The following is a 25,899-nucleotide window of genomic DNA, read 5'->3' on the forward strand; positions in this document are numbered from 1 at the left end:
AGGAAGAATGTATTCATTGATTCCTACTATAATTAGAGATTAAACAGGAGAATGCATAAAAGGGTATTCCACCAAGGGGAAATAGAATATGTCAAGACGATGAGACCAGGAAGAGGTAGTCTATCTGGAGGATCTTATGGATGTCGTGTTAATAAGAACCTATCCCACCACACAGCCAGTCTACTGAAGAATCAAGGAAAATGGGCTGTGCTGTGGATGGTGCTCAAAACCATTGCATGTGATTCTCATAGGACAAGGTGAAGCAATCAACCAAGTAATTTGACATATCGGATCATGTATGAGAGTTCCTTGCCCTGCTCCACCCACTGCTCACTCTGGGGCAGGAGAGTGGAACTGGACAGGGTTTTTGTTCTCTGATGCGCTGGGGGAATCACACCCGCTCTCATGATGAGAGAGCTTGATCATTCTAACCCTTCCACAGATGCCAGTATTAAATCTGGGCAAGTTATTTATAAGAAAGCACTTCACAGAAGGCACTGGAAAGTCACTCAAATAAGGCAAATTCTGGAAGAGATACCTGTGTAAAAGGAATAGTGAGGGACAAGGTTTCTGAGTGGGCAGATATTTGGCCAAGGATACATTCCAATACTCAACACATATGAAACTTAAAAATGACACAGGATAAAAGAGAAAATCTGAAAAGTAATCTTTGTTTAGGAGATTGACTTTATGTTCTAAATTATACACATAAATAGAACCTCAAGCTCAGATGACTTTTCAGGTAAATTTTATCAACTTGAAGAAAAAACAAAAAAGCAACATTACACTAATTCTTTCAGAAAATACAGGAAAAAGGAACTCTTCTCAATAAATTTAGGGCACCAACATTACTCTGATATCAAACCTGGCAAAGATATTGTGTAAAAATAATATTACAGACCAATATATTTCGTGACCATAATCACAAAATTTCATAATGAAATATAAGCATATTATCTAGCAACGTATGACAAATACGGAGTCTGATGACCAAGTGGCATTTATTAGCAGGACTGCAAGTTAACATTTAAACATAACACTTTGAAATCCACAATATTTACTAAATTAAATTTACCTAAATTGATTTCAGTAAGTTTTATTTACTAAATCAAGGAGATATAGCTAAGAGTTCAATAAGTTCTGAAAAATTAATTCACAAAATTTATTTTAAAAAACTCAGGAAATTTGGATAGGCATTTTCCTCCATGTGATAAAATACATCTATGAATAACTTTGAGCTGTCATTATCTTAAATGATAAAAAAGAAAATAACGTTCCCCTGTGATTGAGAACAAAGCCAAGCTATTCTCATTCAATTCAACATCAAGTAGTGTATCCAGTGAATGCAATATGTAAAGGAAAGAGAAAGCAGGCAAGGATGTTGAAAATAAAAAAAAGTAAAACTTCCCTATTCACCAAAGACGTGAATTGATTTCGAGAAATCTTAAGGAATCTATTTTTTAAAAACTCCTAGATCTAATAAATTTATTTAGCAAGGTCTTAGCATATAAAGGCCATGTACAGCAATCAACTTATACTTCCATATTTTAGCAACAATAAATTAAAACATAGAAGAATCAATATTGCTTAATGTCAGTTCTCAACACAATAGTCTCCAGATTTTACTCAATTTCAATCATGATCCTAGAGAAATTAACAAATTTACTCTACAATTGATATGGAATGTAATAGGGGAGGAATTTTACTGCATGATTTCAAGAATTGCTAAAAATACCATATCAAGATAGTGTTAAATTGTCACAGAGATGCATAAATAAATCAGTGGACTAGAACAGAGAATTCAGAAATGCAATATGTATAAAGAAATATATAAATGTTTTTTTATTGTTAATGTCTATATAGATGTAAATGACCTTTGATGGAAACAGAAAGACTTTTAAACGTATAATGCCGAAACCACTGGACGCCTATGAAGATAGATAATCAATATTGTACTCTGTCACATATCTTCAACAAAAATTAAGTCAAGATTGATATAAGGTCAAAACATGAAAGCTAAGTCAAAGCTTTTACAAGAAAACTGGACAATACCTTCATGATATTGGAATAGGTTTTGATAGGATAATAAAATCCTAAATAAAAAAAAAATGGATAGACTATTCTTCATCAAAACTGAAAACTGCTCATCAAAAGGCACCTGTAAGTAAATGAGGAGACGAGCCCCACATTGTTAGAAAATATTCATAAATCCATCTGAAAAAAGACTTGTCTTTAAGATATATAAAAATTCTTATGACTCTCCAAAAAATGCAGAGAAATATTTTAATGGGCTAAGGACTCTAAAAGAAAATGTATTAAGGAAGAATTACAAAACTTGATAAGCACAAGAAAAAGTGATCAGCCTCCAGATTCATTAGGGAAATACTAAAGAAAATCGCAATGAGATACTACTCACATATCAGGAGAAAGGCTAAAATTAAAATACCTAAAAACAACAGGAATCAGCACAGACACGAGGAAACCAGAATTGCTATACTCTGCTGGGGAGAAAATAACCAGGTTTCACCACTTTGGAAAAGAGGAAGATGATCATAACATCTTGTTTGACCCATGGGGATCAATGGCTGAAGGTGGCAGAGAGGGAGTGCCTGTTTCCCAGGCTAGTGGGGTCAGCCTGTCTTGACCTGTCCTGAGAATTACAGGAGGGCAACTTCAGTGGTTTAGGTAACAATGCCACTCTTCTCTCCGAGCTTCAGTTTCCACATCAGTACATGGTGCTCTCTGCTTTTATAAACAAAGCATGTGGGGTTGCCTCACATGTCCCCTAAAACTTCCTAGAGGCATATGGCTTTTTCATCATAGATTTAAGCTCCACTTGTGGGAACCACCTACAGAATCTATAGAGTTCACTGTACATCTACTGGTTTGACCATTACAGGTTTCGTGCCTGGGTCACTCATTCTGTCATTCATCCATCTGTTTATCCATCCATCCATCTATCCATCCCACAAGAAGTAGAAGGTACATTACAGAAGGAAGTTCCGTGTTTCCATTATTCCCCATAACCATTTTCCTATAGAGGCCTTGAGATCCAAAATCTGTAATCTTACTATTTTATCATTACATTTGTCAGTTATTTTTCATAACAAAAATACAAGTAAGGCTAAAAGTATTGCTTCTGAAACCTCTGTAGAGAAAACTCATCTAAAAGTGGTGCCCCAGTCTTAGCTGCCTTGCTCTAGGCCCCATTCTCAGCTTCAATCTACCTAGATAGCCTTAATGGGCATGTTTGATTTTCTTTCTTGACAAAGGTCATGTGGGTGGCAAATCCCAGAGTGACTATCCTGTTCACCTGGGGTGACAGGGGTGATTGGTGACAAGTGGCAGTGAGAATAGTGAATTAGTTCATGCCAGGGCTGCTGACAGCGCCTCTTCTTCCTTCTTCCTGCATGGGTTCTGAAAGAAGTCTCTGAAGATTAATTTTCCTCCATGTCTTTGGAATTTTAGCTCTAATTTTCAGTTTTGCGCTTTGGCGCTCATTGTTTAAAACTATGCTAAGGAAAAGAAAAATATCCTTGTGATTGGCTCTTAGATTTTTGTATCAATCATTCTCATTTTTAGAGCTCTGAACATTCAGTGCCAACCTTTCATATTTTCATTGTTCTTTGTTTTTGTTTGTTTGTTTACTTACTTTTAGGCGAGGCAACCCTTGGTGGACCTCACAGATTGCAAGGACCTTGTCAGCTTACATTCCCTTATTTTTTATGCCTACAGCACCTGGTCTTCCTAGATGGTCTCCCATCCAAGTACTAACCAGGTCCAACTCTGCTTAGCTTCTGAGATCAGATGGGATTGGGCTTGTTCAGGGTGGCATGGCCGTAGATTATGTTTATTTTTCAATTTCTAACTTTTTAATAAATATTTCAACCATTCAGTTCATTTCCACACTTTCTGTTAAGAATTCTTTTAAATTCTTCAGTGTTAAATGATGTGATTTTTTTCTCATTGAGTAATGTTATCTTTATCCTATGGATTGCTATAATTATTTTTCATTATATTTTCTAAATGTGGGCAGTATTTTTTAAGTGGCTCTTTGGAGCCAAAGATTATTTAGGAGATCTCTGAATTTTCCAAGCAGTTGATTTTACTTAAAATTTTGTTCTTTATATATTTTTAAAATGAGATTTCAGAAAATGATCTCCACTGCAGTATTTTATCTTTAAAAACAATTTGAGAATCTCTTTATAGTCCAAGATGGTGAATTCTAATGAATGTCCCATGGTCAGCCTCTTGATGTTAAAAAATTGTTCAACCTTTTGACTTACATTCCTTTACTAGGCTACAGCCACAGTAATTAATTTGTCTCATTGGACTGTCTGCTGGTCAGCAGAGCATGAAATGTGATTCTCCATGGAAGAAAAAGGATGACTTTGTCATTCCTTCATTCAAATGCTTGTTCATTGATTCTTTTCCAAAACACACATGGAGTACTGATCACATAATCATGGCCAGGCCCTGCCTTGGGCACTGGGACCCCTCAAGTGAGAGAAAAGAGTAGTTATAAGATGGGGGTGTGCCCCACATGTGGACAGTGGAAAGAGGGGCTTTCAGGACTGAGAGAATGGTGTGCATGATGGATTGGGTGGACTTTCTGGGGCCACAGAAAGGGCAGTTTAAGTAAGAAAAGAAAGAGCCAAGCACAGCATGGAGGGCGTGTGAATTCTTTATTGCTTTGGGCCTACTTACCTGCCCCTCAGCAGAAATGGTCTGCCCCAGTTGCCTGGGGTAGGTTTGGTTCCGGGTAGAACTCAGAACATTCATCCCCATAGTGTGGTGTGATCCAGCTGGCCATGGTGGCCCTTGGTGCCCCTGTGTCAGACTGGGCCACGATGGAAGAACTTTATTCCACTGAGGATATGTACTTTTGTCAAACCCAGGAGACCCTGGATTGCTTCATGACAGAAGCCCCTGATGATATAGGAGCAAGTCTCACTATTCTTGGATATCAGTGGGAGATGGCGGATTGTGCTGTAATAGTTCAAGTCTTTATAATTCTTTTTCTTTTAGACAGAATTATGCAGTCATTCAAAGAAAGACTTTCTGTATGGGGAGACAAGAAAGCTACCAGTAGCAGTTCAGCACTAGCCATAATGAAATGTAACACTCTTATCAAGTTTCATCCTGGGTTGAAAGAAGATGAAAACTCAGAAGTAGCTGATGATCTGAATGTGCCCAAACCGGCAATAAGAAACATCATATACATTATAGTAAGACATGGAACAAAGAAAAAAACTCAATGTTCAGACCAAGAACAGCCTGTGTCTGAGACAGCAAGAAAGATCCAGGCTATGCACCAGAAACAGAAAGCCATTGACATACAAGTGCAAGAGGCTAAAACATCCTTAAAACTTCTACCAGCAACTGAAAAAAGACTCAGGTTCTCCATAATGAACTCTATGGCCTGTGTGAAAGCTCAGGTATTATCTCTGCCCAATGATTGCCTTAAGATCAGAGAAATGGCACCTTCTGTAGAAGGGAAGGACATGGGTGAGAACTTGGAATCAGGAGAAACAGGTAATAGAGATCATGTTGATGAGCCAGCAAAAGGATCGAGGGAAAAACTGAGGTGTGCTGTAACATCAAGTGTGCTTTTAAACATTCAAGATATAAAGAAAAAGAAATTCTACAATAATATTGCCAAAGAAAAGAAGAAAGCCCCCTTGGCAGGTCAACACAAATGTGCCCAGAACAAAGAAGCTTCCATCAAAAGGGCAGATAAACATCTTAAGGAGAAAGAAAATGAAATGACTATGTCGTATCACCCAAAAGAAATGGAGCAACTGGCGATATTACCTGTCAAGAAAGATCTTGACTTACAGAAGAAGGTGGGAAGTTTTGAAGCCAATGGCCTGATGAGTCTTGAAACTGAAGAACAAGAGATATACCAAAAGCGATTCCAAGATCTTGAATTACGTCTGGAAAGAATCATTTCTTCTTATCAGTGGCAGATTCTGACCCTGGAAGGAAAAGCTCTTGATGACTGGTTGAGAGCTCAGGAGGCTGAACGAAACCTCATCATCGTCAGACAGGAGGTCGCAGACCTGAGACAAAGAATAAGGGAAAGAGCAATTCAACTGCAACTTCTGGAACTGAATTCTCATGTATTTATTGATGCCAGTGGAGCATTTGGCCAGGATAACTGCCTCTCTGATCTTTGTGCCCAGGATGGTGCTTCCTCTGAGATGGGAGGGTCTCTGCCCACCAGCTGAGACCCACCCTTTGACTACCCTCTTCTCACTCCTCCCTCACCTCTTTCTCCATCATCTTCATTTTGTTCTTTTCCTCTTTTCTCCAATAAGATGTTTACTGTGAGTCTCGATGGGAAGTTCCTAGCAAAAAGATCTCCTCTTTCTCTACCTCCTCCGGGAAGACTGTCTTCTTTCTAAAGCATAGTTTATCTTTTTTTTTATCTATAATGTCTTTGTTTGTTTGTTTGTTCGTTTGTGGACATTCCCATCCAAAAAAATGGATATATGATTCCTCTTGGCTTCATTCAGACTCCATGCACCATTACTAGTCAAAATCCTGAAATACCATAGTGGTCTTCAGTCACTAGGTTTCTTATTTTATCCTCAAAATATCTTTGAATTCTCCATACATTTATTTTAAAGGTAGAAATCGCTTTTTATGCAAATGATTTTACTTTCTCTCATCTTGCATCTTGATAGTAATATAAATTTCAGGATAGATTTAGAAAAACCAAGATTATGTAAATTATCTCATTACATTACACGCTCTAGAAAGCATAATAATAGGTTTTTATTTGATGACTAAACAACACAATATTACCTATGAGCAGTTTATCTCATAAAGACATTTGAAACGTGAAGTACTTTTCTCTGTTCATGTTTCTATCTAGCAGCATTACAAGAGAAAAGCAAAAATTACTTTGTGATCTCAATAAATTATACTTGAATTAAAGATTGGCTAATGTGTGTCTTGTGTGAGAGGTGGCCTATGAAGTGGGGTATACAGTAGGCCTGGGCCCATCCAGATCTATTGTCCTTTGGTTGTGTGAGTCTCTGGAAGGGGCTGGAGTAATGTAAGACACTCAGTGAGAGGTGGGTGAGTCAGTCTAAAACTCCTTACCTTTGCCTAACATCTCTAGGAGACCTGGGCCACTGTGGCTCTCAAAATATTCATCCAGATGAAGGGCCTATCCCAAAATGCAAGGGAGGCTGGGAAATGTTGCTTCTTATGTTCTCAAGAAAAGGAATTTGTGCTAGAAAAAACTACCATAGTGTCTGTAAAGGTATCACTCAGGGAATTTTGCTTTTGGGGGACATTGATCAGAGAAATGGATCATAGCTAGAGGGGTCCTTGAGTTGAGGGTAAATTTTTTTCAGATAAAATATTTTATGCCATGTTCACACCTGCTGAGAATGATAAAGTAGAGAAAGAAAAAAAATAAAACTGAAAACTGATAAAGCAAATTGGTTCAAGCAAAGATATCCTTGGGGTCACTAAGACATGGTAGGATCTAGTACAAAAGTAACTGGTTTGGTCTTAGAAAGGAGGACATACAGTTCACCCGTCATAAGAGGAGGAGGTCAGAGTTAGTGGTCATTTATGAAATTTGATTGGGAGGTTTGATTGGGAGAAACCTAGGAAGTTATTGTCTGATTTTTTCAATTTTGCAGTGAAATAAGAAGCAAGATCTTTAGATAAGACTGAAGATAGAGAAGAAAATGTGGAAGACTTAAGAGAATACAGTTTAATTATCTGAGAGTGTGAATGCAGTAGGATTATTGGGTGACACTTAAGACTTGTTGTTAGAGGTCATAAAATTACAGTGAGAGTGTCATCATGCTTGTATATTTTTCTATAGCCACAGTCAGCTCCCCAGAGCCAGATAAGGAGTCGATGAAGGGTAGAATTGAACCATGATTGAGATTTTTCCCCAGAATGTTTTGAAGGGGAACAAGATAAATCAATAAGAAGTCGGAATTGTGAAAGAGTGTTTATAATGATTAACCTTGCTATCTAAGCTGTGTAGGAGGGAAATTAGGCTGTGAGAGCAGTAAGGGGAAGTGAAAAGATGATAAAATCAAGAATTACACAATCCCAGGAAGTCCAAAACTATTAGAACGTGGTTCTAGGAAGAAGTGAGCTGAAAAGATTGCAGGTGGTGGCTAGAGAGTGGGATGCTTAACACTCACACTACTGAGAGGTGCCTTAATGGTACTGACTATGAGTGTGAGCTGGAGAATGTGTGCTAAAGTTGGGAGAACAAAAGCCATAAAATACAGTGTCAAGGAGTTAAGAATCCCATTTTCTAAAGAATTGTCTGGATGTTGAAATGACCCAGAATTATAACATGATTTAATGAGGTTTGAAATCCTCAACGATGTTCTATAAGCTTTCCTGCTGTGAAGGTTTATCATTGACAAGAAAACACAGGAATGCCAGCTGGAGTATGGTTTCCTGACCTCCTATTTTCCAGATTCCTTTTCTGAGGTCTTCTGTTCCAGAGGACTAACCGGGCTTTCCTCCTAAGGAGGAAGCCTTCTAGGCAGTGAGCAGGCCAGGCACACTGTGATCAAATCCCAGGTGGAGAGAACTCTGGGAGACCCCTGCTGGCACCCCACTCCCCTCCACGGCAATGGTCTTCATGCTGTCTTGGGACATGTCAGGGATGCAGAGAAGTACTCCTGGCCTTCTGCAAAGGTGAGATTCGAATTTATTTTCCAAAACGTGTAGTAAAGGCTATAAAACTAAGTAAAATTAACCCTGGCACAAACATGTGGTGTGAACCAAATTTTACCCATTTGACGATCAAAACAATTGCTTGGGCTGCTAGGTGAAGATGTCTTTGTGTCAAACTGGAAACAAAATTATTCCAGCAGACTTCTGTGTTAATTTGAACTTCTCAGAAATGCGTTATCATCTAGAAAGTCCATTGCTGCTCTGGTCATTTTAGAAATTCAGCCCGATGGGTCCACTCCCAACCCTTGTTTACATTGGTTCAGTTCTATGAACCTCTTATGGTGAGTTCGCTGAAATGCTAGGCAATGCCAATCCAGATCTCAGTGCTTGCCTTTGCCTGTCCTTGTCATGATCCTAATAATCAGGTGAAACAATAACTTCTAGAGACATGTTCATATCATATCATTTTAAGTTTGAATTCCTCTTTCTTGTGGAATAGCCTGAGAACACTAGTTTTTGAAATGACACTGTGTTGAGTAAAGGATTAGCAAAACCCTTTCTCTTATACTATGAATTTTAGCCTTACGTTAACTTTCCTGTTCTGTTTCCCTGGAAACCTGGTCAGCTGTGTTACTGAGCAATATTGTACATGATAAAAATGATCTGTGATTTTGAACTGCCTCTGACCTGGGAAGGCAGAATGAAATAAAAACAGCAGTTTGGGAGGCACAGCTTTGGCTGTCCCAAGGTGTGATGATTCTTGCAAACTCACATGTCCCTTGTGGAGACCCAGACACTTTCCCAAGGAGCTGTTTTTGTAAGATATACTGGTTCCTAAATGGCAAGATTTTCTTCTTTTTAAAGGCTGTCTAATATTCCTGTGTGTGTGTGTTTGTGTGCTTGTATTAAAGTTTCTTTATCCATTTATCAGTCAACAGATACAATTAGGTTGTTTACACATCTTGGCTATTGTGAGTAATGCTGCAATGAACATGGGAATACAGATATCTCTCTTGAGATTTTATTCCTATTGGATATTTATACCCAAATGCAATTGCTGTATGATAGTTATAGTTAAAATTCCTTCAGGAACCTCTATACTGTTTTCTATTGTATAGGCTGTACTGATTTACATTCCCACGAATAGCATACAAGAGTTCCCTCTTCTCCACGTCCTCTCCAACATTTGTTATCTTTTTACTTTTTGATAATAGCAATTCTCACAAGTGTGGAGTGATATCCCATTGATTTGCATTTCCCTGATGATAAGTGATGTTGAGTATCTTTTCATACCACTGAACTATACATTTAAAAATGTTTAAGATAGTAACTTTTGCTATGTGTATCTTATCGAAATTTTTAAAAATATGTAATATACAAAAAAAGAGGCTGCCATCAAGAAAATGGATCTCAAGACACAAGAAATAAATCACGATGACTTCCTTAAAGAAAAAAAAAAAAGATATATTAGTTCCTGTAAGTGGTGTGCAGCTTCTATGCCAGGGTCGTCCTTCTAAGTCAGTACTGCATGTGTATAGATCTAGCTCTGTCACAACCTTAACTATCACTTGGGGGCAGAGAATAGCTCTTGGACTGCTGTGTGAACTGCCATCAGGGCTCTTTCCACTGCAGAAAAGTGCTTGTTGCTGCCCAGATGTCAGGCTGTGTTTCCTTTCTTCTGTCCTTCTGAGTGGGGCTGGGGCAAGGGCCAAGTGTGGCCTATGGTATTTGTTTAAGTTGAAAAGTAGAGTTGAACTAAGGAGATCCTCAGAATGCATCTTGCACCTAGCTATATTTTAAAAATATTTACCCATGTCACTCAGTATTCTGATATTGCACAATCAAAGCCAGATATAAAAGAAAAAACATAAATTGAATTCAGAAAACTGACACCAGACTACAGTCGTCATTAATAACTTTGAATTTCAACATTTTTAAGTTTATCAGACTATGCTCTCATTGTATAAAGTTATACAATTTGAACTTTTCAAAATGCAAAACTATATATTTTCTGATGAAATCGCTTTTTAACCTCTTGTATATATGTGGTGTTCCACGCAGCATCTAAAACTAAAATTATTTTTAGTTTTACTAAGCATTGTTCAAGTAATTAAATAAGGAGGCCGTTAGGCTGAGGCGGCTGTCATGCCTTGGCAGCCTATGTAAGTAAACCGAAACCGAGGCCAGCCACTGCCCTGGAATCCCAGAAAACGAAACCTAAGAACAGTGACAAACAGCCAACTAGGCTTTCCCAAAGAAGGCAACAACTTACCAATAGCTAATCAAATAATTTATTTGCTTTGCTTCCACGTCTTCTCTATGAAATCCTTTCCTTTTGCTTCTGTCAGTGGAGTACTCCTAACTACTTTCAGTATGGTGCTCTCAATTCAAATCAATGTTTGCTCAGATAAACTCTGTAAATTTTAATGTGCCTCAGCTTATCTTTTAACAATTCAAACACTCACTACTCTATTTCAGTCACATATAAGATGCTCCAGTCTCTGCTTACATAATGACAATGTCAGGGTGCTCACCCCACAGAAGGCAGGATACTCTAATGCCCACATCATCAGTCTCTGAGTGACAGCTCTAGGGTGTACTGAAAATTGTGGCCCAGCTCTTTAGTTATTGGAATATTTGATGATTTCAGTCTAAAATATTTCTTCTAATGTACTGGTTCAGAAAGCCCAGAAACAGACTCATATGTATATAGTCACCTAATTTATAGAAAGGCACTACTATAATTCACTGGGCGTGAGAGAAGAATTGTCTTTCCAATGATAATGCTGTATCCAGTGGATAACTAAGAGGGATAGAGAGGAGGTTTAGCAATAAAGCTACTGGGTGAAAAAAAAAAAAATGCGAATATCTTTATGATTTTGGACTAGGCAAAGATTTCTTAAACAGGCTCAGAAAAGTACTAGATATGAAGGAAAATATTGATAGATTGGACTTTGTTAAAATTAAGAACTGTTCATCAAAAGTCTATACTGAGAACAAGTCACAAATTTGAAAAATATTTGTGATACACAGAAACAAAAGGGACTTATATTCAGAATATAAAAATAACTCTTACAAATTAATAAGAAAGATACTGGATACTTAAACAAAATATGAAAGACATGAAGAGGTACTTCACAAAAGAAGATATGCAAATACCCAATAAGCATATGAAAAAGCCTTCAACATTATTACATGTCAGGGAAACAGAGAGTAAAGCCATGGTGAATATCATTTTAAACACACGAGAATGGCCCAAAATTAAAAAGACTAAAAAATATCAACTTTTTATAAGTAGGCAGAGCAACCAGAACTGACACATGTTGCTGGTGGGAGTGTAAATTTATATAATCACTTTGGAAAGGTAAACATATACTTACTCCATGATCCACCAATTCTACTTCCGGATAGATAACCGAGAGAGATTAGTGCACATGTCTACCAAAAGACAACTACAGAAATTTTTATGAGTTTTTCTTCTTAATGGTCAAAAATTGGAAGCAGTCCAATGGTCTATTAACAATAGAATAGATAAACTGAAATATATTTATATAGTGGAAACCTACATGGCAATGAAAATGAATACTCTATTGCTGTAGTAACACCATGAATAAATCTCATAGACTTAATTTTGAATGAAAAAGGTAAGATAAAATGTATAAATGTATAAATGATTCCATCTGTATGGAGTTCATAAATAGAGAAATTTAATGTATTGTAATAGAGGTCAGAAGAGTATTTATCTGGGGAATAAACCTCAACTAGGAGAGGTTATGAAGGGGTTTCTAGGATGTTAGAAATATCCTGTACCTTAATCAAGAAGGTGGTTACATGGGTGCACATATATGTGAAAATTCATTAATCAATTCACTTGAGATTTATGTTCTTTACGTAGCTTAGTGTCTCATTAAAAAAATAAAATATAGTTCAGAGAGAAAGCAACAAAATAGATCCTCTTAATAATTGAGACTGGCCAAAACCTATGGAATTAGGTTGAGGGAGGGATATCATTAGTAGAATCCTCTACCCAAAGAAAAAGGAAGGCTCAACAGAACACAGGTGTTCAGAGTAAATGGAACAATAAATTCATTTTATTTTTATACCTTAACAAGTTAACATTACTCAAACAAAAGTGCATGGTCTAATTAAAAATATATAAATGATACTAATATTACATTGATTACATGATGATGTAGATAATTAACATAAGATGCATAATATAGGTTCTGATTCATAGTAAACATTAAAAATATATTATCAGTACTACTACTATTGCTGCTATTACTTATTACTACTGTTATGATTTTATTGTTGTTGAAAGTGATTCTTATTAATAATTGGGTTTGAACCAGAAACTCTCATGGTACCATTTCGCACCTCTATATTTCATCATTCAATCAATTTTTTTTTTTTTTTCATTTTCTCTGATTCCCCACAAAGGGAAAAATCAATACTGGGTATAGGAAAATTGATGCAGATTTATCTTTCAAAGCATACTGTGATCCTAGATGAGGTAAAGGGACAGGAGGGTCTGAGGGATGGGCTCCCTCAGACAGGGAACTCACAAACTGCCAAAAAGGAGGATGAGCAGGGCACGTCATTCCACTTGCCATCTGTCAGGATCGTCACACAGTGTTCCTCAGAGCCAGAATTGTTGGGCTCGTGATCATTCCAATTTAGGTAGGTTATACTCCTTCCTGTCAGATCCACAAACTGACCTTCATTTTTCACATCTGTGAAGCCCAGGAAGGCCACTTTTCTGGCTACATTCTGGATGGCCTGGTTCTCTTCAGCATTCATGGGGGTGGCCACAGAGGCCTCAAACTGGGTGCACAGATCCTTCACTCTGTCAAAGGTCATACTTTCACCATTGGTCAAGAAGAGCTTCTTCCCAACTTGTTTTCCCAGAGAGAAGGTCAGCCCTAAATGAAAAAATGTGGGTGACACTGGCTTATCTTTAAGCCCAGCCCAAGGTATTTTTCTGGATGAAGGCTTCTACATTAGAATTTTCACATGAAATATGGTATGTCCAGTTAAATTTGAATTCATGTAAGTAATCAATTTTTTATTATAACTATTCCCTATGCAATTTGGGGGACATACTTATACTAAAAATATTGTTCTTTACCTGAAATTCAAATTTAACTTATTGCTCTCTTTTTTGTTGAACAATAATAAAATTGTTGTTTTAATCTGTTAAATCTAGCAAACCTAATCTGAAAGGACAGACTAGAACAAAGGTCTTTGACCTTTTGAGTCACAGTTTTAGAAGACAAATAATTTGTAATTCTAAATTTTACCCCAATAATAACTTGAGTAAAGAACACAGGTTCAGGGTCTCTAGAGTCAGATTGACTTCAGTTTATAAACTACCTCTGCCAATTAATAGCTCTGTGTTTTTGAGCAAATTATGTAATTTTTCTTTGCCTCCATTTCTAACAAAAGGTGGTAAGGAGTTCATGAGATCAGAATGTGAGAAACACCTATTCAAGTACTAGAAGATGATACGTATTTAATAAATATTTGTTGTCTTTCACTTTCCCAAACTCCAAGCTGCCTGAAAAGTAAGAGAGAAGGCTTACACTTTTTGATTTGGCCCAATTCTGATCGCAGAGCTTCTCTTTCTGAAGCAGCCAGGCTAGTATCACAATCTAAAAAATTAAAACAAAGTGAAAGAGCATTGTTGAGAAGGGGTTTCAGAACTACAAGTGGATAGGGTAACCTTATAAAATTAAAAAAAAATTAACCTTGATATTTGCTCTTTGAAGAATTTTTTTTAAATGTATCAAGAAGAAAAAAAAGAAAAGTATCTCTATTTCCATCCAGCCCAAAATATCACTCTTCACCTGTTCAATGTATCTATAGATACTTATTTTATTTTATTTTTGTTTTTCCCAGAGTTTGTTCTATTAATCAGTAAACCAAGATTTTTGTGAGTTGCCCATTATTTAAGTGGTGGGGGGAATGAGGGAGGGAGAAGGCAAGCCGTTTGTAATAGATGGCAAAAATGGCCTCAATATGGTGTAGCTTCTCTCATTAAGAAATAGAGTCTCTTTCCCTACTCTTTGAATCTTGGTGGCCGTGTGACTGGTTGTGACAAATAGAGTGTGACAGAGGGAATAATGTACATATGCTAAGCCTTCAGAAAGCCTTAAAGCCTCTACTCTTTCTACTCTTGGGGAACCTGTAATCACCTCTATGGGAACAAGCCCAAGCTAGCCTAGTGAAGGATAAGAGACCTGTGGCTCAATTACCTACATCACTCCAGCTGACAACTGAACAGCAAGACGTGAGACCATTGATCATGAGTTGACCACAGACACAGGAGTGAGTCCAACTGAGAGCAACACAGAAATCACTTATTGGATCCACAGAATTGTTTCTGTGTTTTTTGTTGGCAATGAAGTAAAAGATAACTGACACACCTTATATATCCCCTTTTGTGAAAATAAGCATAACAAGCCCAACACGGAGCTGACCTCTTTTCTCCCTTTCGTGTCAGCTAAAGGAGAGCGAGGGCCCAGCTCCTTCCGGGGGTGCTTGGTGAAGGAGTGGCACTGTAAGAGAGTCTGTAAGCCTGTATTCGGGCACAGATAGTAATACTGTGAGGCCCCAAGTAACCTAGAGAGTGCTGAGGGTGCTGGGTCAGGAAGCAGAGTTGGGTATCTTCTCATGAAGCAGCAGGGGAAGGGGCATTCCCACCTGGTACTCAAAGTCCCAGGACCCAGTGTGCCCTCAGCCTAGACCTTGCTGAGGTAATCTCCTTACCCAGACATATTCCAGGGTCTCCTTTTGGGCCCACTGCTCCTGGGTTACCAGGAGCCCCTGAGATTCCTTGAGGCCCCAACTTTCCAGGAGGGCCCTGCAAGCCTCTGAGTCCTTGCCCTGTTGGAAGACAAAATAAACATAAATCAATATCTGTGTTTTTGCTCTGTTTCTCCAAGTGTTTGAGGCCTAATCTCTTCCCGGGAAGAAGACGACATTAACCCAGGACCAACTTTTCTAAGCCACTACTTCCAATGACCCAGAGAAGGAAATCTATGTCGCATGGGGTGGCCTGCCTTGAGGGCCAATTCCCTGAGCAAGCAAAACAACCACATGTCACTAACTCCTGTGTAAACGTCTGGGATGCCAAAGAGTCATAACTGTATATGTTTTGAATTATAATATGTAATTGAGAGAAATACACCCTATACAAATAGGACATTACTCTCCTCACATCCCCAGGCAATTTTGTCTGGAAAGTAAAGAGTTACAGAAATAGAACAGCCTAAGCTGTACCTGGTTCTCCCTTTTCTCCCTTGGCACCATCACGTCCATCTTTGCCTGGGAAGCCACTGATGCCTGGAGAACCACAGGTGATCACAGGACAGGTCTTTTGGAGGTTCTCCCAGGTTTCTGCTTCTGTGCAAGACGCTGTCACCACACTCAGGAGAAGGAAAAGAAGCGATGGAAATAGGGACATAGTCCTCACCTTGGTGTATGAAAAATCAGGGAAAATTATCTCATCTTGTTCAGTTAATCAACATATATTTACCAAAAATTCCCTCTGTCCTATTACCTATACTGGGCAGACAATGAAGAGACGGATGACCCATTCCTACATCCAGACTGAGGATTTGGAAAAGTAAGTCTTCCTTCTGACATTATGTGATTAGTACTTTAACAAAGATAGGTACAACAACATGCAGTGGGGGAACTAGGGAGTAGGTCACGAGTGCCCAGGCCTCTGGTATTATCACTAGAGGTTGTGAGTATGCTTCCCATGGCATTTGTGAGAGGAAATAGGCCTACGCATTGCCAGCAGCACATTCATGCCTGTTAGCTTGGTGTGGGGGCGGGGATGAATGGAGACCTAGGAATGTGTAAAAGTTCCCTCTCTCCCCAGCTTTCCCCTTTGGGCCCATCTACTGCCTACATCCCATCCTCAATATCTGTGCAGACCACTGTCATCCAGGACCAGTTAACCATAATTGGCTGAATGGCAGGCACTAAGCTGCAGACCGGTGATCCAGAGAGGAAGGATCACTACTTGTCATTCACTCAGCATGGATTTAACTCGAGTTTGCTTCTTCTTGAGGTTTTATTTCTCATTGCAAGAGATACTAACCAAGGGTAGAATTTTCTCTGGAAATTTTTCACTATCTCAGCCCTGGCAGGGTGACAGATCCCTTTCTAGTTCCTGACAGGAATCCCCTGTGTTCTGTGAGTCAGAAACACTGGCCATCAGACCATCTTCTTTGACTCCCCTTCCCATTTCTCAATCTTAGCATTTCATGTGTCCTTCAAATCTGTCCTTCTTCAGGAAGCCTCAGTAGCCCAACTTCATGGGTCTGATTCTTTAAGGCTCTCTTTGAAAATGAAGGCAGTTCATTTGCAAATGGTTAGGTAAATCTAGGTAAGTTACAAGTGCCCTAGCATAAGCAGAGAGAGACACCTCCAACCCACCCACATGACTTCTGCCTGCCATCTCCCCACCTCCACCCACCAGAAAGCCTTCTCTAGACCTCCGAGGTCAAGTCAAGTCCCTAGACAAATCTAGGACCCCAGATCTGTTCACCAGAAATGACTTACTGGGGCTTCTGCAGAGCGGAGATGAGGAGACAAGGAAGCTGACACTCAGGGCACGGGCTCTGGCAGATGCCTCAGGGTAAGGAAGGAGGCTGGACTTGGCAACTGCAGGGCCCAATCAGCCTGGCCCTCAACCCCAGATTAATAAACAACTCTTCTTAGTATTACACTAAACTTTTCTTAGCATTTCGCCAGAGGCTTCTGGCACAGTGTTTGGCAGCTGTTTGCTTTAATACCACACAAATCCTCCTTCTATTTGCCATTCATTTTGACATTTCTCATTGCTGAGCAACCGTAAGTAGATTCACATATACATCATGTTGAGATCATTATTTTCAACAGAGAAACATAAAGATACCTAGGAATACACCCACACTCTTGTGCACATCAACTGTACACACAGACATGTACACGTGCACACACAATCATCCACAGAAACACAGCAGACCCCTTGCTGCCCTTAACACATCAAGAGCACTCTTGCCTCAGGCTCTACACTTGACATTCTCCCAGGCTGGACATCCTCTCCACTGTATCACTGCCTGGCTCTTCTATTCAAATATCCCTGTCTCAGAGAAACCTGTCTCAATTATTTTATCTAAAGTAGTCCCACCTAGTCACTCTCTAAGCTCTTGGCTGCTGGGGTATTTTTTGTTTTTTTGTTTTTTATTTATATTTTAAGATATTACATTCTAGCCATTTGCTTTTTTATTTCTTTCTTTTTTTTTTAACTGTGGTAAAATATATATAACATTTTGTTTAACAATATTTACCATTTTGACCCTCATTAGGTGTGTAATTTAGCAGCATTAAGTACATTCTCATTGTTGTGCAACCATGACCAATATCCATCTCCAGAACTTTTCATCATCTGTAACTAAAACTCTGTACTCATTAAACAATAATTTCCTATCCCTATCCTCTGGTTACTACTGTTCTACTTTTTGTCTCTATGAATTTGACTACTCTAGGTACCTATATTAATGAAATTATATAACATTTGTCTTTTTGTGACTGGCTTATTTAATTTAGAATAATGTCTTCAAGATTCATCCATGTTGCAACATATATCAGAATGTCCTATTTTTTTTAAGGCTGAATAATATTCCATTATACGTAAATACCACATTTTGGAAGGTTTTTTTTTTTTTTTTTGGCTTAATTTTTTTGGTTTATTTTTGGTTCATACAAGGTCTGCTTTTCGTCCATTGGCTCTCCAGGAAAGATGTCTTCCAAACAGTAATTCAGGGATCCAGGCTGCATCTTATAGCCTCTGGAATAGGTAATTTCCAGATTGCTGAAGCTAAAAAGGAGAAAGCTGAGGCTGAGGGTAATGCAGCAACTCTGAAATATTTTGGCATGGAATTGACATCACTTCTTTTTAATGCTATTGTTCAGAACCAGTCACACATCCAAACTTAATTTCAAGGGAAGCTTGAAGATATAGAGGAACAGATGGAGATTCGGTGAGTGCTAATTATTCCTAAAACAATTTAATAACAGCTTTTTTAAAACCCTGGCTCCAACTGAGAGCCTGATGTATGTTAAATGGGGGCTGGGGGACAAGGAGAGGTGGGGAGCAAAATTTCTCTGACTCTGGTGAATCCAGCTTCCAGAAGCCAGGCCAGGCCAGATCCTGGATTCAAGGTAGGACATGGAAAGTGCCAGCTCAGAATCTAGAAGTTTAGGTTCTGCACTATATTTCTATCAACCTTGGGCAAAGCCACTCTTCCATGGGCTTGCCTAATTAGCAAAATAAAGGTTTTGAGCCTGTTTTAGTAACTATGACTGTGCAACAAGTTGCCCCCAAACCTAAAACAATTATCATTTGTTAATTCTTATGGTTTCCATGGGTCAGGAATGCAGAAGTAGCTTGGCTGGGTGGTTCTGCCTCAGGGTCTCTTATCCATAGTTATCTGAAGGCATGATTAAGGCTGAGCATCTACCTGCCTGGTGGCTCATCACGTGGCTTGTGGGTTGGAGCTGGTTTCTGGCAAGGAGGTGTCACTATCTCTCTACATGCACCTCTCCGCAGCCACCAAGATGAAATCCACACCACAGCCTTTAATACCTTGGGAGCTTCATTTTTAATAGTCAAAAAAAAAAAAAAAAAAAAGCTGGGAATAACCCAATTGTCCTTCAACAAGTAAATAGATAAATAAACCGTGGAAAACTCAGGGAAAAAAAAAATGCTGGTAAATAATGGTTAAATCTGAATAAGATTTGTATCTTATTGTTTTGTTCCAATGTCATTTTCCTGGTTTTGATACTTGTCCTATAATATGTTAGATCTTATCCTTGATGAATGATAGATGAGGTATATGTGAGACCTTTACTATTTACTCAACTTATATGTGAGACAAAAATTATTTCAAAAGAAAAATTTTCCAAAGGGAGTCTCAAGGAAACTGTGGCTATTCCAAACATTATCCCTGTTTCCTTCAGAGCTTTCTCCAAGTTTCTCAATATGAATAGTCTGTTCAGTGGCTTGAAAGTGAGATAAAGTAGGCCATGTTCCCAATGCTAATGCTATTGTGACTGGGCTTTACAGTATGAGATCCAAGAGGTGAGATATATTGCATCAACAGGTTGACAATAGAATTATAATTTTTGTAAGACTTTGGACCTCCTCCAAAGATTCATTAGAGGAATTTCAATAGAGGATAGCTGATCAGATTTGAATTTTCAAAGCTTGTTTTGACTACAGTGTGGGGAAAGATTGGAGGGGAGCAGGTATAGGAAAAATCAGACTTGCAAGGAGGTACTTCCTGTCATTTAAGCAGCAGATGATGATGGTCAGTCAGACTTAGGATAATGACAGATGGATCAAGAAGGTGGACACCTTTGAGAATATCTGCAGGATACATTTGGTGGAACTTGGGAATTTATGTGAAATGGTGAAAAGAAAAAGGAATTATTATAGACACAAGTTTCTGACTTGAATATCTGGGTGCCATTCAAATGAGATAAGAAATACGAGCAAAATAACAATCGTGGGGGGGGCTAATGGGCGTCTTGTGGGTAAATGGCTTGAACCATGTGATGGTGATCAAGAGAGACAATCTAGAAGGAGTGGAACAATAATTTTATGAAGCACAGTGGAGTTAATTCTGAAGATTTCTAATAGAGCTGTCATACAATGTCATATTAGCTTAGGATGGTCTGGGAGCCCATCGTGGAAGCCTCATACAGATGTTGCAGAGACCTATAGTAAGGGTATTTATTATAGAGGCCTCCAAATACCAAAAGGAATGTGTATGAGATTCCCTGCATGAAAAATGTCCAAGGCTGTAGAGAACCACATGCCTAAAGCTAACGGAGACCAAGAGATCCAGGGCCTAAAAAGGGCTGTAGGCAACTTGTTCATCTCTCTTCCCTACTGTTTAGCAGCCAAACCTTCCTATGAATCCTTCTCCAAAGTGGCAGGAAGTGAAATGAGGTAGCTGAATTCAAGTCATGCTGGAGCTGTTGCTTTGATCACAGAGCTTACTTTTATTGAACACTTAGTCCAGAGGTCAGGAAGCTGCCCTATAGACACTGACCTTTCCTGGAACTGGGCTGGGAAGGGATGGGCATCTGAGTGGGAAGTCCGTTCAACTGTTGAGCCACTGCTCTGGGCGATGCCCAGCTATGAGTTCCTTCTGCTCTCCACGGTCTCCAACAGGCCTTTCACATATGAGACACCCCTCTTCACATGCATCAGCCCCCAATTACCAGCTCTACACTTTGCCTCAGAGATACAGCCACTGTGTGCATTTGTTCTAGACCTGAAGTCCCTCCCAGAATTACCTCCTCTCTGGCACCTCCACCAGACATCCACCTCACACCAAGAGTCTGCAGAGATACTATCTCTCTGATGTGTAGGAGGACTGCCTGCCCCACTAAACCCCTTATCCTCTAGCTGGGGCTGGAACTCCAGCTCTTTCACTTCCCAGCTGTGCGACCTTGGCCACGTTCCATCTCCTTCAGTTCCTCGATTTCTTCATCTGTGAACCAGGATTGCACTGTCTTGTCCATGCCATGGAATGCCCTTTTCTGGTCCACCCTCAGTGCATGGCATGCAGCCCATTATGCCAGGGCCTTCATTACCTCCAGGATGACTTCACAATAGTCTTTTTTGGGAAGCAGTGGTCTTGGGTGGTCCTTTTTGGGAGGTACGGCTTGAGATTTAGAGTCAGAGGCTTGGTTTGGTCTCATGACTGTGAGTTTAGACAAACCACCTATTCTGACTGAACCTTAGTTTTTATATCTATAAAATAAGATTTTGAACCCTGTTCTCTTTCCCACAGGGACATGCCGTAAGTGAAGACAGTGAATGGAAAGTGTCAGTGCTCTCCAGGCAAAGACCACCAGGAACATGCCTAACCTCAAATAAAGTTGATTTTTTTCTTACTTTTAGTTTTTAGATAAACAAGGATATTTTATACAATGGTGAGCCTTATGACTTTCCAGCAACAGGTTGTCAGGGTGGATTTTTATGGGATTTGGCCTTGTATTAGGTTATTTGGGGGGAAGGTTTAAGGAATGGGTGTCTATGCTGGAAAGGACACTGCCAAAAAGCCAAGGTATTTTGTAACTGAGTTATTTTAATAAATTTTATAAAAGAGGAGGGAAAATGGAACAATACAAAAATGTGTTTTATAATGAAGCAGCAGTTGTTCATATTAGCCAGGAGAGGGGCATGCTTTTATTTTTTGTGGTTCTCAGGGTGACCTTTTTTATCTGTGCTTTTGGAATGATCTTTGTGTCTCATAACAGAATGATTTTGTTTTATGCTGGTGTTCTGTGAAATTGTTTATGGTCAGCAAAGAATACCATGGGCTGGCTGTGAGAGACAGTTGACAGCTGTCAACTGTTTTCTCTTTGTCAGCAGCATCCTTTGTGACCAATGTCTTTCCTTTTCAAAACTTCTGTCATGTTTTCAATCATAGTATGGCTTTCTTGCTCATTTTTGGTCATGGACCCTTTGAGAATCTGAAAATATCATAACCCTTATTTTCAACAAGGACAAATACACATACCTACAGCATCTTACATGGTACATACACTTATATGCCACTGCTGTCATGGGCTGGGAGGTAAGAGCAAGTCACATCTGCCCAAGTGATGGAGTCCACACTCTCCTCTGGCACGGCCTTGAACACAGGGTAGCTGCAGTAAAGAAAGGTTGAGCCTCACGACAGCGAGGACCTGCTCCCGTGCCACACAAATCGGAACACGTGTAGAGCCAGCCTTCTCAGATGTTGGCTGCTTCATCCTCCCCCGGCCCCCACTCCCGGGGTTGCTGTATTGCCGCTCCAAGGGCATCCTCGCTCTGAGGCTGCTTCTCTCTAATAACCTGTTTCCTGATGGGCGACAGGAAACATAGTGATAGTCATCTTCATTCCTGGGTCTCTGGGACCAGGGATGCTTCTTGTCAGGGTTTATTCTCTGGCCCTGCTTTGTCTCACTGGGTGGGACGCAGAGCAAGTCCTGGCAGAGGACTCTAGAGAACCAAACACCACCAAGGAAGAGTGCACAGCTGAGATAAGACCAGGGCCGAGCAGGCGCATCCGTCACCAGAGACAGGGCCAGAAACAAAAACCAACGAACAGAATCTTTGGAAAGGAGTGACCAGTAATTTAAAATAAGTATAATCAATATAAAGAATCGTGAAAACATTAGCCATATGATGTAGGCAAGAGGTGGTATAGAAGTGATGAAGTAGACATATTAAAGTGAATGGCATAATCATTGAAATAATGAACTGTGATACTGTGATTTATAATGAGATATATTATTTGTTCATCGTCTTGTTCCTGGTTTGGAGCTTCTAAAACGTTAGAAATTTCCTAAGTAAGGCAAGTGAACAATGTCTTTTGTTATATGAATGAAGGAGACTTTTGGAAAGGAGAGGCGACCTAAGAATGGGCTAGTTGCCAGGGGAACCAACAACTGTAATTAGAGAGTTAGAATTTTCACTCCCACCCCACTATCTTGGAGAGGGGAGAGGGGCTGGAGGTTGAGTTCAATCACCAATGGCCAACGATTTAATTAATCATGCCTATGTCACGAAGCCTCCACACACACACACACACACACACACACACAAAATACAAGTTTCAGGTTTTGGAGAGCTTGCGAGTTGGCGAATATGTGGGTATTTGGAGAGAATGCATCCTGGTAGAAGCATAGAAGCTCCTCACCCATTCCCACATACCTTACCCAATGATCTTTTCCATCTGGCTTTTCTTGAATTATATTCATTTTATAATACACTAGTAAACTCTGGTAAATGTTTCTCTGAGTTCTGTGAGCCATTCTAACAAATTAATTGAACCCAAAAAGCGGGTCATGGGAATCTCCAATTTACAGAAGTACAGGTCCTGGATTTGTGATTGGTGTTTGAAGTGGGGGAGGGGGGCAGTCTTGTAGGATTGAGACCTTAACCTGTGGGATCTGATGCTATCTCCATATAGTGTCAGAATTGAGGTGAATTGTAAGACACCCAGCTGGTATAGGAGAATTGCTTGCTGGTATGGGGAAAAAAAAAAAAAAAACAAAAAAACATACATCGAATGAACAAAATAGTAAGAGTGACCGCCAGGGTGCATATTGCTGAAGAACACATCTAAGAACCAGAAGAGTGGAGTGACAGATGGCCTCCCAGGGATGGGCACCTCGGGGTTAGAAGAGGGAACTTTAGAGTATTAACAACAGAGGAGCAGGTGCTCCAGCACATGAAACTGAGTTGGATAAATTGTGCTCCTACTTCTTATGTCCAAAACCAAGTAGACAGCACAGATGCCAGCAAGCAAAAAGGAGTGGAAGGAACAGATGGCAGCTCAGGCAGCCTGACACTGGGATGACATCACCGAGAGGTGCTGACCTTTTGAGGCTTACTCAAAAGCCGCGATCCAGTTAATACTTTGGCTCTAACCAATTATATCACCAAATCTCCTCTCCCTGTGACAATTAAACCCTGAGAGATTTAGGAGAGGTTCAGAAATGTATGGAGTCAGTGGAAGCACTCTTGTTCTCAACGCTGTTGATTTTTGCAACCAACTGCATGTAACAGCCAAGCTTGGTTTTGACTGGGGACAAAGATGACTCCCTTGGAGGAAAAAAAATCACAAATGTCTCAAAACATCTTCCAATTTCATGAGGCGGCAGCTCTCCTGATACGTTCCAAGACCAGAGAGACAGTAAGCTCAGCTATTGCAACAATGGATCAAATGCATCATTATTTTACTTAATTTATCCCATGCTGTATGCTTGGACTTAGGTACACATGTGTGTGTTGGGGTGGGGGGGGGTCTCCAAATGTGTGCCTATGCCTTTCCTTAAGTTTTACCTTAAACTGCGGCAGGCCTCTTGGGAGAGCAGTTGCTTCCAGAGGATTGTGGGAGACACACCTGGGGAAAAGGACAGCAGAAGGAATCAGGGCAGAGGTGAAGAAAGGAAAGCTTAGGACTGGGCTTTCCTATTGAGAAGGCCTCAGGACAGCGTAGTCAGACCAGGCTAAGGTGGCACACTCACTCGCTGACTCAGCCAGGATTGTGCCTTCAGACTGCGGCTGGGACAGAGCTCTCAGAGATGTTCTCACACCTGCAAGGCTGACCCACCCACCGAGATGCATCCACAAATGGCAGGAACGCCTTTCTCTTGCAGTGACTCTCTAGTGCCCTCTAATGTGAAAGTTTATTGTGCTCTCTTTGAGGAAATGCTTACAGGAAGTCTTTGGTTTAACACAGTGCATATACTGAAGAGCAAATTTGTAGCCAAGAGTGCTTTGATAACTATCATGGTAGACGTGTCCGCTTACATGGTAAATCCACAAATGTCTTGTGTGTGCCCTCTGTGGAATATGTAGCAGCAGGGATTCCTCCAACCAAGCCTCGCAGGAGGGGCTGAGAGCCAAGGAGGGAAAGGGGCTGATCCTGGCTGGTTTGGGGCTCTGAGGCTGCCTCTGGTCTTCCTTCTGCCCAGGCACAACAGATCATCACCCCACCCCCAAGTTTGTTCCAGCTTCAAAACCTCTACTGTTATGGACTGAATTTTGTCATTCTCTACCACCCCCACTCACATTCATATGTTGAAGCCTTAACCCCCATGTGACTATATTTAGAGATAGGGCCTTTAAGGAAGTAATTATGAATAAATGAGGTAATAAGGGTGGGGTCCTAATCTGATACAACTGGTGTCCTTCCAAGAAGAGAAAGAGAACTCTCTCTTCGAGCACACACAGGAAAAGCCATGGAGAACACAGTGAGAAGGCAGAGGACTGTCTACAGCCAGGCAGAGAGGTCTCATCAGGAATCATATCTGATGGCACCTTGATTTTGGACTTGCAGAATCCAGAACTGTGAGAAAACAAATGTCTGTTGTTTAAGCCAGCCATTCTGGGCTATCGTGTTAAGACCCCTCTCGGGTGCCCGGCTACCAGCCCCCCAAAGCAGTAAAAACGGTAAGGACGGGGAACATACATACATCTGATTCCATTCCATCCTGACCTGGGCTTTGTGACTTAGACAAAGACTCTCATGCTATGAGTCTCAGTCCTCCAGTTAAATGAACTTAAGGAAAGCCCTTAAAAACCAGAAATATGTTGGGGTGTTGACTGGAATGTTGTGTGTATATGAAACCCCTAGACCTTGAGAAAAAAAAATTCTCCTGACAGAG

General features: G+C 40.0%; 1 protein-coding gene, 1 long non-coding RNA gene and 1 pseudogene across 2 annotated transcripts; 1 reads left to right on the forward strand and 2 right to left on the reverse strand.

Annotated features, from left to right (window-relative positions):
- Positions 1-3,726: 3,726 nt before the first annotated feature.
- Positions 3,727-3,845, reverse strand: LOC111740826 (annotated as a pseudogene).
- A 4,622-nt stretch (positions 3,846-8,467) lies between these two features.
- Positions 8,468-21,699, forward strand: LOC111740790. The gene is made up of 3 exons (XR_002780754.1): positions 8,468-8,688; positions 18,637-18,704; positions 21,528-21,699. It is a non-coding gene; the product is annotated as an uncharacterized LOC111740790 (long non-coding RNA).
- Positions 12,860-17,309, reverse strand: MBL2 (mannose binding lectin 2). The gene is made up of 5 exons (XM_011361631.2): positions 17,242-17,309; positions 15,949-16,141; positions 15,436-15,552; positions 14,250-14,318; positions 12,860-13,589 (listed from the first exon to the last, which is right to left on the reverse strand). Exons 2-5 carry the CDS (start codon positions 16,130-16,132, stop codon positions 13,216-13,218), a joined length of 744 nt encoding a protein of 247 aa, XP_011359933.1. The 5' UTR covers positions 16,133-16,141; positions 17,242-17,309; the 3' UTR covers positions 12,860-13,215.
- Positions 21,700-25,899: the final 4,200 nt, after the last annotated feature.

The sequence above is a fragment of the Pteropus vampyrus genome, unplaced genomic scaffold (assembly GCF_000151845.1).
Source record: "Pteropus vampyrus isolate Shadow unplaced genomic scaffold, Pvam_2.0 Scaffold68, whole genome shotgun sequence".
Taxonomy (NCBI): Eukaryota; Metazoa; Chordata; class Mammalia; order Chiroptera; family Pteropodidae; genus Pteropus; species Pteropus vampyrus.

Excerpts from the sequence above, each read along its gene's own strand:
- MBL2 (XM_011361631.2), bottom strand. The coding sequence starts at position 16,132 with ATGTCCCTATTTCCATCGCTTCTTTTCCTTCTCCTGAGTGTGGTGACA. Across the intron at positions 15,553-15,948 it reads GGGAGAAAAGGGAGAACCAG|GGCAAGGACTCAGAGGCTTG; the intron begins GTACAGCTTAGG and ends GTCTTCCAACAG. Across the intron at positions 13,590-14,249 it reads ATTGGGCCAAATCAAAAAGT|GGCTGACCTTCTCTCTGGGA; the intron begins GTAAGCCTTCTC and ends TTTTTCATTTAG.